Source organism: Cibotium barometz, chromosome 30, assembly GCF_041138505.1.
Source record: "Cibotium barometz isolate CiBa-2024 chromosome 30, ASM4113850v1, whole genome shotgun sequence".
NCBI lineage: Eukaryota > Viridiplantae > Streptophyta > Polypodiopsida > Cyatheales > Cibotiaceae > Cibotium > Cibotium barometz.
The window spans coordinates 40194434-40211329 of NC_141075.1; the positions used below are offsets into that span (position 1 = coordinate 40194434).

The 16896-nt window shown below is 41.7% G+C and overlaps 1 protein-coding gene across 3 annotated transcripts in view; it reads right to left on the reverse strand.

The window, feature by feature from the left end:
• Window positions 1-9793, reverse strand: part of LOC147621481 (uncharacterized) — a 56224-nt gene extending 46431 nt beyond the window's left edge. Inside the window, exons 1-13 of one of the 3 annotated variants that reach the window (XM_086824224.1) lie at window positions 9654-9793; window positions 9337-9468; window positions 7683-8827; window positions 6678-6835; window positions 6475-6589; window positions 6233-6356; window positions 6108-6165; window positions 4245-4959; window positions 3646-3975; window positions 3124-3372; window positions 1612-3027; window positions 1460-1532; window positions 1298-1383 (exon numbers count right to left, since the gene is read on the reverse strand). In XM_086824224.1, coding sequence (XP_086680350.1) covers window positions 1298-1383; window positions 1460-1532; window positions 1612-3027; window positions 3124-3372; window positions 3646-3975; window positions 4245-4959; window positions 6108-6165; window positions 6233-6356; window positions 6475-6589; window positions 6678-6835; window positions 7683-8762 — 4404 coding nt within the window. In that variant the 5' untranslated portion in view covers window positions 8763-8827; window positions 9337-9468; window positions 9654-9793. The other 2 variants (XM_086824225.1, XM_086824226.1) reach the window with 2 other exon arrangements.
• Window positions 9794-16896: the final 7103 nt, after the last annotated feature.

Sequence of the window (16896 nt, forward strand, 5' to 3'; positions counted from 1 at the left end):
AAGTGACTTATATAGGCCTCCAACAAACCAAGAGCCAAATATAGCACATCTCATAAAAGCTACTAATCCTCCACTTAAGATGCCTAACCCCGCCAACGAGGTGATAGCTCAAGTGGTGAAGGTGTTTGCCTTGGACCAAGAGGTCTTGGGTTCAAAACCCCCCTCCGTGCTTCCTCGGTGGCATCACCTACAGATGGATAAATAAGCGCCTACGGGTGGCTGTCTACGAACAGTGAAATTTGGTAACTATGGGAGGATCTTGGGCCAAAGGCCAGTTCAAAAAAAAAATGTCCAACCCCAGGCTATGGTTAACCCAACCCGAGGGTCTTAAACCTAGTTAGCCTTGGGACGTAACACCTTGCATGTCTAAAACAGCATCCCATTAATAGCGGGATCATGTACATGCATGTGCCATTTGAGAAAGAAAGGTGCATGTGCCATGCATCAAACATGAACATTCCAGCTTTGTGTATAACCATGCACATGAGCTTATCCTATCCATAACACATTTGCAGCCATTCTGCAATGCCTCAAGGATAATCCAAAACTTTTGCACACATGAATCAAGGCATTGCATTTCTATATTGTTGTCGTGCAAAATGATCCTCTGACCGAGCAGTGCATTTTCGAAGGAATCAACCCCATGTTCCAAAAGTCACTCGCCATCATATACATAAGATATCACAGAAATGTCCAGGAAAAAAAAATTGTGAGGACACTCAGGCCAACATGCACTTCTAACAAACCATTAAGTCTAGCTCACCAACTCAAGTTCCTATCATTTGTGTTTAACAATCGATTGTTCAGTTTCACCCCTTTCTTGTTTCATGCTGGACACAATTTGATGCAAGCATCTTCCATACACGAGAACCCATCCGCAAGGTAACATTATTCGCTATTCGTGCTATTTATATAGGCAAGAAGCTTGGCCCAATGCTAACAAGCAAAGGATTACACCTCAGATTGGCTCCACACTGCAATGGTCGGGGTGGTTCCCATCGAATACTCTTACAACTTTGCTCGTGTGTGAGTGGTATTACTGAACTATCCTTGGGCCACTCTCACTCTCCTCACATTCCACAACAATCCTTCGCTGTCTCAGACAAGCCTGGCAGATGGACAGCCAGATATACTAAGGCTATTGAGGGTATGCAGACCTCTCTAGTGTGCCAAATAAGTGAAAGGAGAGCTAGTCTAATAATCAATGGGCATTCAAGAGACGGCAATGCAACCCTTTAACTCTTGGAGAGCCTGTCTCATTGGAAAGAAAAATCCCAAGCATAACACCTACACGTACCTTCATATTTCTCACTTGATGAGGACAGCCAGCAGGTATAAACACAGCCTCTCCAGTGTACTGTTCAAATGTCCAAGGTTCGACACCTACAACAAAACAGAGGCACAGTTACAGAAGCCAAAGCTTCCCAACTTGCAATGCTTAAGCTGACAGTGCACATACCATACTCTTCCTTTAACTTCTTTTTGTGCTCCTCATTGAGGAAGATGGTCTGGTCATGGATGGGGTCAACAACCTGTAACGACTCTTTCAAGTGTGAGCAAGGGCAAAAGCCTTTGAGTCTTGCCACATGGTAAACTTGTACAAATACTTACATAGGTGAGAAACTTTTCTTTGATGTGCCGAAACTCCTTCCAATGGCTTTTCAGATAGGCTCGCAACTTTGGCACGTCTTGGCGACGGAAAATATCCCAAAGCGCTCCGCCACTCATCAACTCTGTATTACTCTCACCAATCATTGCCTCTTTCCCCTCGTTTTTGCCAGCTAGATGCACATGTTCTGCCTCACAGCTCAAAGGGCTTTCTTTTTTCACAAGCACATCCCCCTCATTGCTAACCGGATTCTTGACGTCATAATCCTTGATGTCAGCTTTGACTGCAAAGGAACCCTCCCATGCCTTGGCTTCCCGGACAACGTTTTCCTTTGAAGCAACATAGTCGGTTCCTTCTTTGCTGTCAACATGATCAATTTCCTTTTCACTTAAAGAGTGAGCAATTGGAATGTCCACGTTCACTACTTTTGAATCATCTCCTTCTTTGCTCTGGTTTTCCTTCAAAGTAATATGGTTGTTCCCTTCTTCACACTGAGTTTCCTTAAAGGCAAAGTGGTCATTTCGTCCTTCACTCCGAGTTTCCTTCGGAGCAACATGGTCATTAGATTCTTTGGTCTCAAACTCAACATGATCCATGTCCTTTTCACACAGTGGGTGTGGAAGTTCATATTTTTGTTCCCTTCCAGCAGTTACATCCACTTCCTTTGAAGCAACATTGACATTAGGATTAATTTCCTTTTCACACACAGAGTGAACCAAGCTATCACAGGAGGATGTCAACCAGGTGTCGGAAGGGCGGGCCTGATCATTTGGTTGTTCCCTTGGAATGTTCGCGTCAACTGTGACAGAACCCTTAGCTTCATTGTTGTCAAGCTTACCCACTTCTTCAACAGCCAAAACATCACCTTGATTGACATCAATTCCAACATTGCCAACATCACCATCTTCAGGAACACTACTTAGAATCTTACTGTTGCCAACTTCCGGCACCTTCGCTTCTGAGATAATTTCATCTTCTACGTGATCTGACAGAACTGTATCAGACCCAACAATTCTACAACCTTCAATGGTGTCATCCCTAGAACCCCCACTTTCGGCCTTACTGTCACCAGCATATTCAGGTGCCTTCACTTCAGAAGCATTGGTATCACCAACATTAGGCACCTGCACTTCTGAAGCAGTTGTACATTCCATCATCATCATTGAAGCATTTTCAATATTCTTGTGACTAGCTTCAGGCACTTGAATTGGCCAAGTATCTGTATCTTCCATGACCATCCTTGAACCATTTTCAGTGTTTTCATCACCAGCTTGAGGCACCTGAGCCTGCGGAGCATCCGTATCTTCCGTGACCATCCTTGAAGCACTCTCAGTGTTTTCGTCACCAGCTTGAGGCACCTTGGTATCAGTAGCTTCCATCATCTGTGAAGCATAGTCAACAGCTACATTGGCAGTTGCCTGCACATGGGTTCAAATGGATTACCCTGGGATATCCAGGTAAAAGTATTTCTTAATCCCATCATAAAGCCTAACAGCAAGGAGAGACATGCGAACCTCATGTGAGCCAGCACTAGGCTGTGGAGACAAACAAGAAGTTTGTTCAGTCTTTGGGCGCTCACACTGATCAATGACTAGGGGTGCTACTTGCTTCTCCAGCTGCCCCTCTTCAGATCTAGCTCCCCCTCGAATCAATACACTCGACTGCTCTGGACTTCGTGGTTTATTCTTCTCTTTGAACTTCCTGATTCTGTCATGTTGCCATTTTGATGGTTGGACTTCCGCAACGTGAGTGAGAACGTTGACCTAAAAAACCAAGCAAATGGCAAAAAATATCAAATCATGCCAGCGATGCAATCCTATGAACACATTTTAGACCATCTGTTTGCAGAGGTAAGAAAGTAAAGAATGAGAGAGCTTTACAGACAAAGACCCTGCATATGTAAAGAGGAGATTTCACCCGCCCGTCTCTCACGGGCAGGGATCTCCCATCCAATCCCTGCCCATCCAAAGGGCGGGAGATCAAGTCTGTAAACACTCTAACAGCTCTGTAACTCTGATAATTCATATGATATTTACCGCATCGCTCAAGTCACAGTGAAGTTTTGTTACAGAATCCCCCCGTCCGAGCTCCTCCTGGACGCCATAAGCAATGTAAGTTTTAGGCCCCAGGTCAGGTTTTGCAACCTTCTCGGGAATCTTGGTAGCGAGGTTCAGCATCCCCCGTGTAGGATGCGTATAGTCATGGAAGGGCAATGCACTGATGAATTCTGCGCCATGGCGTGGCAGCCTTTCGTGAAAAAAGTTAGCAGGAGGCCAGTCTTTTAGCTTAAGCATTTCAGGCCAGCCATCTTTGTGCATGCGACCATCTTGATATCCTTTAAAAAATTGGTGGATGTTGATCTCAACCTAAGCATGTAACAAACAGTTAATTATAAATACAGCACAAAATATCCTTCTTTCAACTGTCAAATAAGCCTAGCTCTACATCCACATGTGTGTGTGCATGCATGCTTTGTGTGTGTTTGTGGGTTCTGCCTGCATGGGCTGTGCCTGCCTGAATGCATGGATGCAAGCATGTGTGTGCATGCATGCTAGGGGCAGGTGGATGGGTGAGTGGGTCACTACGTCACTGGCTGGGTGTGTGTGGGGGGGGGGGAGGGGGGGGGGAAGCGTACCTCACACCAATCAAGGCAATCAATAGCCTTTACAGACTTGGTTTCTTCAGCAAACTTGTTTTTGGTCGTCTCTCTAAAAGCCCGCCACATGACCATGGGCTCCCAGCTTAGGCCCTTTGTTTTGTCCAGTACATTTCTCACAATTACAGGTTCACCCTGAAGCCAATGCTTTTGAAAGTGCTGAAGGCTATCTTGACCCATGTTTAAGGCTGAAGGACAGTAAATAAAATTGTCCAGTGTGTCACTCCTCTGCGCAGCTTGGCGGAAGCATTCGTCATGAAGAGACGAGCTAGCATTCTTCTCCTTTGAGCACGATTGACATGGTCCCAATGAGTTGAATTGAGTTAACATCTCATCATTGCTGACTGCGGCTTCCACACTTGTAACAAGCTTGGCGATCCAATCGCGCTTCGCAATTTGCCGCAAAGAAATCTGTGGAGAGCCACAGCCCCCCCGCTCTTTGGGCGGGCACGGAACACTGCCATCCTCGTTCACTTTCCATACCGGTAACTCGTAATGTCCATCTGCATCAGCAGACTTCAGCAGCTGGCCCGAATCTGTAGCCCTTTCTTGGGAATGGTATTTTGCAGAACCTGCCTGTTCACCACCTGGCTGTTTCCCTTCACGAAGCTCCTGACAGCATACTAAGCACAAATCGTAACTGCAATCGGGGCAGCTCCTGTATAGATCCACAATGGAGGTATTGCAGTTGTCGCTGCAAAGAAGAGAAGGCCTGGTTAACATAAAACTCATGAAGGCAAAAATAAAGATTAAAAAAATTTCAATATGCCTGCCTTTAATTTTAAAGAATGTTAATTTGAATCCTTTTTATATATTATTGAACAATTAAAAATTCATTTATTATTAACTACTTATACTAACTAGAATATTTTTAATTGAAATAAAAAAGTATGGAATTTTTAAAATTCCAGTTACAGAATTAAACCGTTTTATTTATTAGCTAACATAAACTCATCAATGAGAATATCGATTAAAAATGTCTATGTAGGTTTTTTCCTTTATTTGTTTTGATAGAGAGGTCATTCATCTACAAGATTCATCAATACAATATTAGATATTTCAACGAGTTACAAATCATTAAAAACTGGCTAAGTTAACTAAAAGCATATCAAGACCGTGGAATGTACGATAAGACAGACATTTGACTTACTGCAATCAAAGACAACTACTTATTTAAAGAAAGAAAGAAAGAAAGAAAAGTAATATTAGCATCTTCAAAAGACCCAATGGGTCTATGAGACTGACATTTGACTTACTGCAATCAAAGACAACTACTTATTTAAAGCACGAAAGAAAGAAAAAAAGTAATATTAACGTCTTCAAAAGACCCAATGGGTCTATGAGACTGAATGTAGTACAACAAGTCCATGGGATACCGAACCATGGAAAGACTAAAAGACTAAAAAGACTGACTGTCTACCATGAGAGAGAGAGAGAGAGAGAGAGAGAAAAAGAAAGAAAGATTTTATTAACGTCTTCCAAAAGACCGAACTCGGCCTATGAGACAAATCGGAGTACCTGTATGGGGCATCCTCTGTCATCCCAACAAAATGAAAAAGTACTGAACAAAAAAAGCTAAATCTGGGTGTGCAGGGGATGGAGCTCTACTACTAGGAGAATGCAAAGCTATATGCATGGAGTATACAATCATGATATGCAACCTAGCTAGCTCCATCCTGTACCATACCCATCCTAGCTAGCTAGAGAGAGAGAGAGAGAGAGATTGAAAAGCAGTCTCTAAGCAAAAAAAGATAGATTGTGTACCTACCGTGTCCAAAGGTAGGCCAAAAAAAAGGACAAGGTGTTTACACAATGTGCTTAAGAAGGACAAAAACAACTAACCAGAATAGACGCTCGTCTGAGTTAAGCTTTGACCTTTTGATCTCTACATCAGATACTCCTGTAGACAATAAAGCAACTTAGATGGTCTCAATAAAGGATTTTCTGTTTGAGCTAACCCTACCAACCTTTCAGTTTAGCCTCCAACTCGATTTCCTGGCTTTGCTGTTTATCCAAGTTCTTCAAGAGAGGCAAGATGAAAGACAGCATGTAGCGCAGAGCTGATATCCGTTGCGCGACGGTTCCTTTTTCCTGGAGCCAAATCATGCCATCAAAATGGTTAATCATCATGCTGGGGCAGTCCACCTTTGAGCACCGTAACCCAGAAAAACGGCCAGCCTAATAACCTTCGATGTGAACAGGGAATTACCTCTTGCACGGAAGACGCTCTTGCACCTTTCATGCGAAGGCACGCTTTGCAGTTGCAATTTTCCCGACAAACAGGGCATGCTTCCTCAAAGTCCTCTTCACTCATTTCAGGATACCTGTACAGTCCAAGGGTGGCTTTTAGGATATTTACAGAGTCCTCCCTGCAATACCACATTACACCGCTAAGGCAAGCATTTTTCTCACCATCTTGCAATGCATGGCAAGCAGTAGCGCTTGCTCTTACACTTCTGGCAATAGACTACAGCCCCTTTGTCATTCCTCTGACACTGATGACACATTTTGCTGTCCTTGTTCCTTTTCCGCTTTTCCGGCCCCTTCTCACCCGAAGGCACAGCTGCATCCTGCAATGATGCCATGGTTTCACAGACTTAAGGCTTTTATCAAATCTTATATGAAAATTCTACTATCAAAGCTTCAAACCATCAAACCATCAATGTCATCACCACAACTGCACTATGACACTACCACATGTAACTCCACATTTATGTATGGAAGCAAATGCCCACCTTGGTGTTTGCATCTCCATGCATAAACATCCCTACTCATGCCATCAGAACCCACAAGCACATGGGAAAATGTCCAACTTAGTGTTTTAATCTCCATGCAAAAACATCCCTACTCGTGCCATCATCACCCACAAGCACATAAGAAAATGCCCACCTTTGTGTTTTAATCTCTTATGCATAAACGTCCTTACTCATGCCATCAGTGACCATAAGCACATCCCTGTGCATGCCATCAGCACCCATAGGCACATCCCTAGTTATGGTATCGTCACCTGCAGGCATGTCCCCATGCATGCCATCAGCACAAACAGATGCTATCAGGGCCAAGAGGCTAGCCTCCACGCATGCCATCAGGACCACAGGCATGTGTCTATGTGTGCCATCAACAACGACAGGTGCATCCCTACACATGCAATCAGCAGAGACAAGTCCATCCCTACACAGGCCATCAGGACCCACAAGCGCATCCCTACGCATGCTGACGCACATCCAGGTTTATGTATAAAGCTATGTCCACCCTTAGTGTTCAGATTTTCATACATAAACCACGTCTAGAGATGAAGGGCAGACAGAGCCATGACAATTGGGGGGGGGGGGGGGCGGAAACGAAACCTCAAGTTTCAAAACAGGAATTTTGAAATCAAGAGTCACCAGAACTGCTAACAATTGAGGATACCCTCACCTTTGCATTCGTATCCCTGACAGTCTCATTTGGATAGTCCACCACATGATCTCTGGCCTTCACAGCAGAGTCCTGCACCTTCTCTTTTACCTTCCTTTCTGAATCCTCTGGTTTGACCCTGTTCTTCCTTTCAAAATCCTCTGGCATTTTCTTTACCAGATCCTCCAGCTTATCCCGGATCTTCTTTCCTGAATCCTCTGCTTTGTCTCGAATCTTTCTAACATAGTCATCTGCCTTAACCCTTGTCTTCTTATCTGAATCCTGCACCTTCTCCCTTGTTTTCTTCTCAGAATCCTCTGCTTTCACCTTCATCTTCCTTTCTGATTCCTTCCCTTCGGAATCCTCCTTAAATCGGACCTTCCTCTCAAAATCATCTGTCTTGTCTCTCATTTTCCTCTCAAAACCGTCCAAGCTGTCCCTAATCTTCCTCTCAAAACCATCTGTGTTCTCTCTCATTTTCCTTTCAAATCCATCTGTGTTCTCTCTCATTTTCCGCTCAAAACCATCTGTATTCTCTCTATTTTTTCTCTCAAAACCATCTGTGTGGTCTCGGTCTCTTATCTTCTTTTCTGAGCTCCCCCCATGCTCCACTGCAATGGCTTTCTTTGACTTGGCAGCACCATTGTCGATCATTTTGGGATCAGAACCGGGATCACTCCCCCGGCCATTGGAAGTGTCCTTGAGGCGTTTTGCAGGCAGAGGTAGGGACTTTGCCACATTGGGGGGTGGCAGAGTGTCGGAGTCAGTTTCGGTAACATCATCAGTGTCAGTTTCAGTGTCGCTGGAATCTGCCTTTTTCTGCTTTTTGGGGGGCGCTGCTTTTGTGGCCTTCTTGAAAAGCTTGCCTTTGGCCTGGTCTTCTCCAGGACCTGTTTTCAGACGCTTGGGAGCGGGTAGCTTCGCAGCAGCCCCTGCTGCTCTCTTTTTGGCCTGTACAATGTGCTTCTCACACATGCTCTTGCCCTCTGCAGCCCGTGCACTGCACCGCCATTGCTTGCCGTCCGATCGCTTGCACCGGAACTCATCCGGCACTACCTCTGCAGGTGCCTTGCTGCCTTTCCCTTTTCTCCCTCGATTCATGGATCCTGATCGAGCTCAAATCTTCCTCCAATTCACTGCTCTGTTAACACAAATCCTGCTCGAGACTGTGAGCCAGAAACCCAAATTAGCAGAAAACAAACCGAGTTGGACAGTACACAGAAAACCGTCATTTTACAGCGGCAGCGGTAAAAGAAGCAGGAGAAAACTCTAGCCGAAGCAGTACGCACCAAAAAGAAAAACCTGATTTGTGGCAGTCGGAGGTAAAAGATACAGAGAGAAGCCCTAAAGCGGTAGGAGCTACAAGCCCAAAAAAAAACCCTAATTTAAGCGGACGAAGAACAAGAAAAGAGGCAAGCCACAGGAACCACAGTCGGAGTAAATGCAGGAAGAAACCCTCATTGAAGCAGAAAAACCCATATTTATGGCAAAGGCAGGCAGATAAACGCTAGGAAAGAGCAGCGGCGGGCAAGACAAAACCTAGTTGAGAGAGACAAACCCCTGACAGGCACAATAGAATCCAAATTGAGGTAGGAAAAACCCTAACAGATAAAGGAGAACCCGAATTGCGACAGGTTAAAACCTATCTGTGGGAAAAACAGACGGATGCACATACCTGCAGGTTGAGCTAAAGAGCACAGATGGGCATTGATGGGCATGTGAGTCTTGCCCTACCTCTTCCTCTTCCACTATACATGCTTTGCAACATGCTTTACTTCCACAATTTCTGCGAATAGCCCAAGTAATGCTAAGACCCAACAACAAGAAAGGCCCAATGAGTTACGTAAATCTATCATCAATCAAAATAGAATGCTAACCCACATTCAATCAAAAAAAAAACACATTACATATAGAACAACAGCAAAAGCCTGCACATGGGCCTTCTCTCTTATATAGCAATGCAATCCGGTAAAAGCAAAAAGCAAAGCATACCTAGAGCTCCTCCATCTTCTGCCAGCAAGAGGTCCCAGAAAGCCCCCCTTTTTTTAAAGCAAAAAGCAAAAAGCTGTAGCTAGCACAAACTACTACATGGGAGCGTGCAAGAACCCACTTCACAATTAGCTTGAACTTTGCTCACCCACTATCCTGCCTAAAATAACCCATAATCAATAGTGGGTAATATCGAGCTATGGCTAAAACTGCACTCTCTTACAACGTCCCAAATTGGGCGCAGCATAAGGGCTTGATAGGGTATTTGTCTTGTGTTGGAATTTGGATCGACTGCTCAGACATCTCCATAGCATCCATAAGTGGTGTTGTTGAGCACATGCAAAGTAAACTATAGCGACTCTCAGCACCTCCGATCTAACTATGACATGGGCTCATAATTTTTAGCAGACCTGGCCAAGTTAGATGACTTAAATATCATGTATTTGATGCATGATATATGATATTGATTAGGATGACTTTGTGCTGTTCAAACGCCAAACTTTGTCAAGTGCATATGCCCAATCTCATGGATTAACCTTTGGCTAAAGAGATCCATTGGGATAACCTTAATGTCCAGGGTCTCCTTAGTAGTTTCAGACGAGGGGGCCGCTCTATGGATGGTAGAGCTCTCACTACAAGTGAAAGGCCAAATAAACTAGAGCCCCCAACGTCTCAAAAAGTCTCAAATCCTCTCTTAAGGGAGAGTTGTGTAGGCAATGAGTCCTTATCAACAACCATACTAGTGTCACAAAGGCAAAAGGGGAGTCCCAAATCCTTCTAAGGGGAGAGTTGTGTAAGCATTGAGGCCTTACATTAGCTACACCAAGCGCAGATACAACATCCTTATGTCAACTCGTTTGCTTCATCACCTACTATAAGGTCCCAACTTGGCCATTACCTTTAACTAGACACTACAAAGGAAGCAATGAGATCACAGTTGATAAATTTTTACATTTATTGATCCTCAAGATGCATGGCTTTCATTTGTTCAACAAATGCATATCTCCCATGTACATATCTTTATATTTTCCTTATAAAAGTGCACATACATTTGAAGTGATTTCTTTGTAGTGCATCAATGTGTACTCAAAGTTAATGAGCAAAGTGTTCTAGGAGTCAATTATAGAGTGGAGAGAGGGATTAAGATGATGCTAGCTGAGTTAATGTTCTTTGAGGATCCCAAAACTTATCAAACCCCACCACCAACAATGGAATAGCCAAGGGCTCCAAAGCCAATTATGTACTCAAAGTGCTTTTTAGTCATATAATTTTTTATAGTGGGGCTTCTATCAAGCTAAGAAAGGACATGTTTTGCTAAAGATCACACAACACAACATGCAAAAAAAATATGGTGTGCTTTCTAAAAATGTTTAATCATGCCTTGTTCTTGGTCTTTACATGTTACATTCATTAATAATAAAAACCAAAGCATGTGATGTTTATATAACATGTGTGGCACCACGTGAAAGGCAAGTGGCTCTCACTAAAGCATGTTAGATAGTGTCTTAAAAGCAGGTATATAAAATAGGTGATTGTTTGCTTGAAATTTGACTTTTTTAACGTTATTGTTGGATATATCATTATTTATACAATATAAAAACAACTAAACATGCACAAATTCTTAACTCATGATAAATCAAGGCTTTCCATCAAGATATTGCAAAATCTTTCATTCTTGAATGACTCAAACATGGCTTACAACTAGTTGATTAAGCCATCCATGCATTTTCACATGGTATGAATTTTCACCTAGTAATCCTTGGAGCACTCTTTACATCATTGAAGCAAAGAGAAAATTATCAAAATTTAATTGTTTTGTTTATGAAGATCCTCTATAGTTAATGCTTTGATAATCTTCTTGCTAATTTTGAAGCTTATATGCCTTTATTAACATGTTTTCTTGTCCTTTTCATTGTGGATAGCCTTTTAGCTTTACATCTTGTTGAGGATACACATTCAAAGCAAACGTTTTGAGGATACACATTTCATTGTGAGTAGCCTTCTAGCTTTACATCTTGTTATAAGGATACACATTCAAAGCAAACTTGATGGAAAGGGTAATGAAAAAATATATATTTCTCAAAGATCTCCCTTGCACAACTTAATGCTATGGCACAATGCAAATGACAAACCAAAAGAGACGATTGATATTCAAATTAACTCACATGCATGTGTTGATATGCAGGCTTGTCTTTGGAGTCATGCATGCTAATAAAGTGTTATTCTAGTGTTTCTTTTAAGAGTCTAATTAATAATTACTTCTAGAATTCTTAGTGCGTTAAACGGGAACTTTGAAGAATTTTCATAGGACTTCACTTCAGGCCACTAGGAAGAACTTCTTTAAATCCATCCACTAGAAATGAATCTTGGGCAAGACAAATAAAGTCTGGAGTCTTGAAGATAGATTTGTTCAATTCCTTTTTGGCATGGATAAACCATGATTTTTTGTACAAATATAAAGCAATAAAAAACGTGTTTGAAAGTCATTATTTAGAGCTCATAAAGCTTACAAATGTTAAAGAGAAATATACGAAGAGGAAATTGTCTCCCAAATTGCATTCCCTTTCATGAGGTGGGTCTAGCTAACACTTTGGATATTTCAAACTAAAGACTAGAAAAAATAAGGGAAAGTCTAAAGAAAATGAAGTGAATGTCAAACATTTTATTGCAATGATGAGAATATGTTTTTTATTGAAAGAGGATGAGATTTCCATGGAGTTTATATTTGGAGATGAAACCAATGACTTGCTCTTTATGTGCCTTAAAACATGTCAACTCAAGCCTATATAGCCTACCAGAGAAAATTATTTGAAATGTTGATGCTATCTCTCTCCCACACCCAACAAGAGAGGAAGACCATAAAAAATGAATCAAGTACAAGGAGTGAGACAAATAAAATAGAATAAAGTCATCTTAACAAGCTAATTCCAAGTCTTCATTGAAGATTTGGAATTACCTTGAATTCACTTAACATCAATGTATTTGCTGATTTGGAATTATCTTTAATCCACTTAACTCTCTCTCTCTCTCTCTCTCTCTCTCTCTCTCTCTCTCTCTCTCTCTCTCTCTCTCTCTCTCCACATTAGATATGGGACGCAATAGCTGTTATATACTTAAGAACAAATGCAACCAAAGTGACTCCCATAGATGGCACATTTAAGCATTATTCTTTTAGGTTTTTGGTCACGCAAGTTGTCCTCTATAGTGTATGGGGAGCAACAACTTGACATCATCTTAGAATGATATCAAGAAACATTTACAAGACATTCCCACATCGTCACCTAAGAGTGAAGACCTCCACATTATATTACTCAACTATGCTACTAGAGACAATAATTATATTAGATGTAGGTCGTCTCCACTTATGTACCTCCTAGAGGGGACAGGGAGGTGGATGCACATATGGGCATATGAATAGTCTCTTATATAAGTGTCGTTATCTTGGCATGTGTTATTGCTATTTAACGCGAAGAATCTTCTCGAGTTCATCTCATGATACTGCAAATGCAAGTGGAGTTTGATGTGTGCAGACCTATTGCAACTCATGGAAGTTTTTCTTGTTTTTTGCTATTGGCATCTTGTTGGAGTTCTGTTTTTGCTGCCATAATAGAAGTGACTGTGCACACTGTGTTTGACGACAGCAAAAACAAACAGGCCCAAGTGCTGCGTTTTTTTTTTGTCGATGTGTGTTGTTATTATTTGTTCATTGAGCCGGCCAAGTGCAAAGCATCATGTGCAAGGCCATATGACGAAGAAGAGCAACTAGTTGAAGAAGTTGTCGGCTGTGTGTAGAGCGACGACGTTGCTATACTTTCCACCCATGGAGAGATCGATATGTCGATGTGTTACTACATTTCATACCATGTGGAGGAGAAGATGAGGAGCTACAATTTTGAAGATAATTTCTCCTAAGGTTGCTTTCTTCTAAGATTCCATAGCAAGTGTTCACGTGCAACATAAGGGATTTAATTTAAGAGAAGGATAAGGTGTGTTTAATTCGTAATTTTATAGAGAGAGAAGCACTAGTACACATGTATAATTTAGCTTAGTAGTCCTTTTTTTAAATAAATAAAAGGGTTTACTATTACAAGAATGTGACCCTTAGAATGGCTTTATAATAGTTGATTTTTAGTTAGCAAGCTACAATAATAACTATGTAAATTCTAGTGAGGTAATCTCTTAGAAGCTTCATTAATCAAGGGCATAAATGCACAAATGGTTGCTCATAAGGATGTGTAATCCCTTATCCTTTTTGTAAAGAAAAGATAAATAATTGAACCATGCGAATCTAGTTTATCCCTAGAAAACCTCGCCCACTTCACATTTTCACTCTCTAGAAAATAGTGAAAAAAATGGCTAATCAAATAAACCAAGCCAAACCATCTCTCGATTTGGGAATTGTGAGCCCATAGTCCCGTTAAAAAAAGATGCGAGATGTGAGCCATGATCTTGGAGACGTAAGACACGAGTCTATGAACGAAACCAAATAATTGAACCATGCAAATCTAGTTTATCCCTCGAAAACCTCGCCCACTTCACATTTTCTCTCTCTAGAAAATAGTGAAGAAAATGGCCAATCAAAAAAACCAAGCCAAACCATGTCTTAAGTTGGGAATCATGAGCCCATAGTCTCATGAAAAAGGACGTGCGACGTGAGTTGTGAGTCTAGGGACTTAAGCCATGAGTCTAGGGACGTAAGACATAAGTTTGGAGACGTGAGACATAATCCATGAGTCTAGAGGTAGTAAACATGTACCAATAAAAAATTTCATGAAAATTCTTATCCTTGTAACTAAGTACAATTATGCCCAATAATTACTCACCAACATTATAATAGGCCCAAAGCCTCATGCCCTACTTGAATCCATGCCCAAGTAAGATCGATTTCATAAAAATCAAAATTGGTGAGCTTATTTCATTAAAAAATATGTGAGCCCCATGCCCAAAGCCCCATGCCCTACTTGAATCCATGCCCAATCAAGCCCGATTTGATAAAAATCAAAATTGGTGAGCCTATTTCATTAAAAAATATGTGAGCCTAGCCATACGTGAGCCATGAGCCCATAAGACATCGGCCAACGTGTGCGATTCCAAGATACATGATTCTACTTTGCATGACGTGAGTTTAGCTCATAGGACATGTATGCGCTTATTTCAAAAAATGTGTAAGCCTTCAAACATGAGCCCATAGACATGGGCGTATAGACACGAGTCCATAGACGCGAGCCTACAAATGTGAGTCTATAGACATGAGCCTATGGGCATGAGCATATAGATGTGATCCTATAGGCGTGAGCTTACAAATGTGAGGCTAGTTAAAAAAAAGGTTCCAAAAATAAAAAAAACTTGGGAAAAAAAACATTGATTTTTTGTAACTTAAGCAAAACACGTGTCTAAATTCATCTAGACTTGCATGCTACTTGAGATAAACCCTTTGGATGTGAACTCAATACAGACTAATTGTTGGAAATAATAATTCAGTTGATTGTAGTGCATCAAACCATACCGCCTTGATACAGACTAATTGTTGGAAATAATAATTCAGTTGATTGTAGTGCATCAAACCACATCGCCTCAAACTAATCTAGCCTTCGATCCCAACGAATTCGACCATCACTTGGCTGAATGCTTCCCTATTAAGAAGGTAATACTCCTTTGAATCTATCTCAAGCGAGGAGCTCTGGGAAGAAATAAGCCAATTAAACATAGATGAGCAAAGGAACAAATGAACCCCTTCAAAACAAGAGTTGCCATTGCTCTCCAGCCCCATATTTGTAATCATGCTTAATAAATAGTGCTATAAACTTCATGAAAAGGGCAATAAACCAACCTATCTTTGGGCAAAGCTCTAGTGAAAGAGTGAGCAAGACCAAGGACCTCAAGGTTTGCTCTAACCATGGCAAACACCACACTTTTAAAAACTTATAGAGTTGATCCTTAGTTATGTTTGCCTCAAGCTGGCCATGGCCAAGTAGCCCAACAACTATAGGTATGGTAATTGGGACATGTCTCTTTTGCGATACCATCAGGGGCAGTGAACAATCCACAAACTTGGCAACAAGCAAACACAGAGCAAGCGCGACTTCCACTTTCTCAAAGAGCCCATTATAGAAGCTTCTTCAATGTTTATAATTCCTCTCTATTTATATGAGAAACATGGAACGTAGGGTAGGGTGAAAAACTAATGAGATAGGGACTACTTCTAACCAAGGTGTTTCATAAGGGTAATCACATAATGTATCCTTAGTCACCCCACAAGCCTCCACCCTCAGGCATAGAACCTATGCCATTGGAAAAAACCACACAACCCAATGCCAGGGGCATAAAACTCCAAAGCGATGGATAGAGGATTTGTGCAACCCTCTCCTTATGTTCCACTGCCATGTAAACATGTAGAAGAAGACATGTTAAGGATGTTTGAAATGGGAAGGGAGGTTGTCATAGAACCTAGAGGCTCATAATTGGGCAAAACAAAGCCAATCCACATCTCAAGGGTGATAACCAAATTTGATCAAACTAGAGATCCCATTCAGTACTTAGAGAAGTTCAAGCAAGTTTGCAAATCCATGGGTAGGATTGATGATCCCACCAAGATCTATTCATTCAGACTTTGTCGTCTTGAAGATAAAATAGGCTAGTGTTCTATGGCACTAAATCCACTTGAAAAGACCAACTACTGGTTATTGAGACACACCTTCACTATGGGATTCTCACCCAGTGAAGCTAGACAGAGCCTCATTGCATAAATTTTCAACCTCAAGCAAGAGGAAGGAGAGACCATGCAGGGCTACATTGCTTAAACTACGCATCTTACAATTCCTATGAAAAGCTAGATGATTTATCACTCATCCATTGATGATTTATTACATTAATTGATTTATGATCAGTCTCAAGTGTAAGAGAGGCTTCATGAACATCTCTAGAGGTCTAGACACTACCTCTTTGGCCACAAAAAGGTAATAGAACTAGTAAACTATCTCTATAAGGTAGAAGTCATCCACCCGAACCAAGGGATAGGTGACGCATCATCCAAAGCCTCTACAGTTAAGGGAGCCCAACCAGCACCAAAGATAAGGGAGCTAAGGGAGCCCAACTAGCACCAAAGATAGAATGAAGGACTTGAGCATGGACAAATTAGAAGACAATCTTTATAAGTGATTAACCTCAATGCCAACCAACCCTAAGGGTAAGGCTAAACCTAGTCAATTCCTTATGCTGGACACCCACAATTATTCCCCCGAAGAGA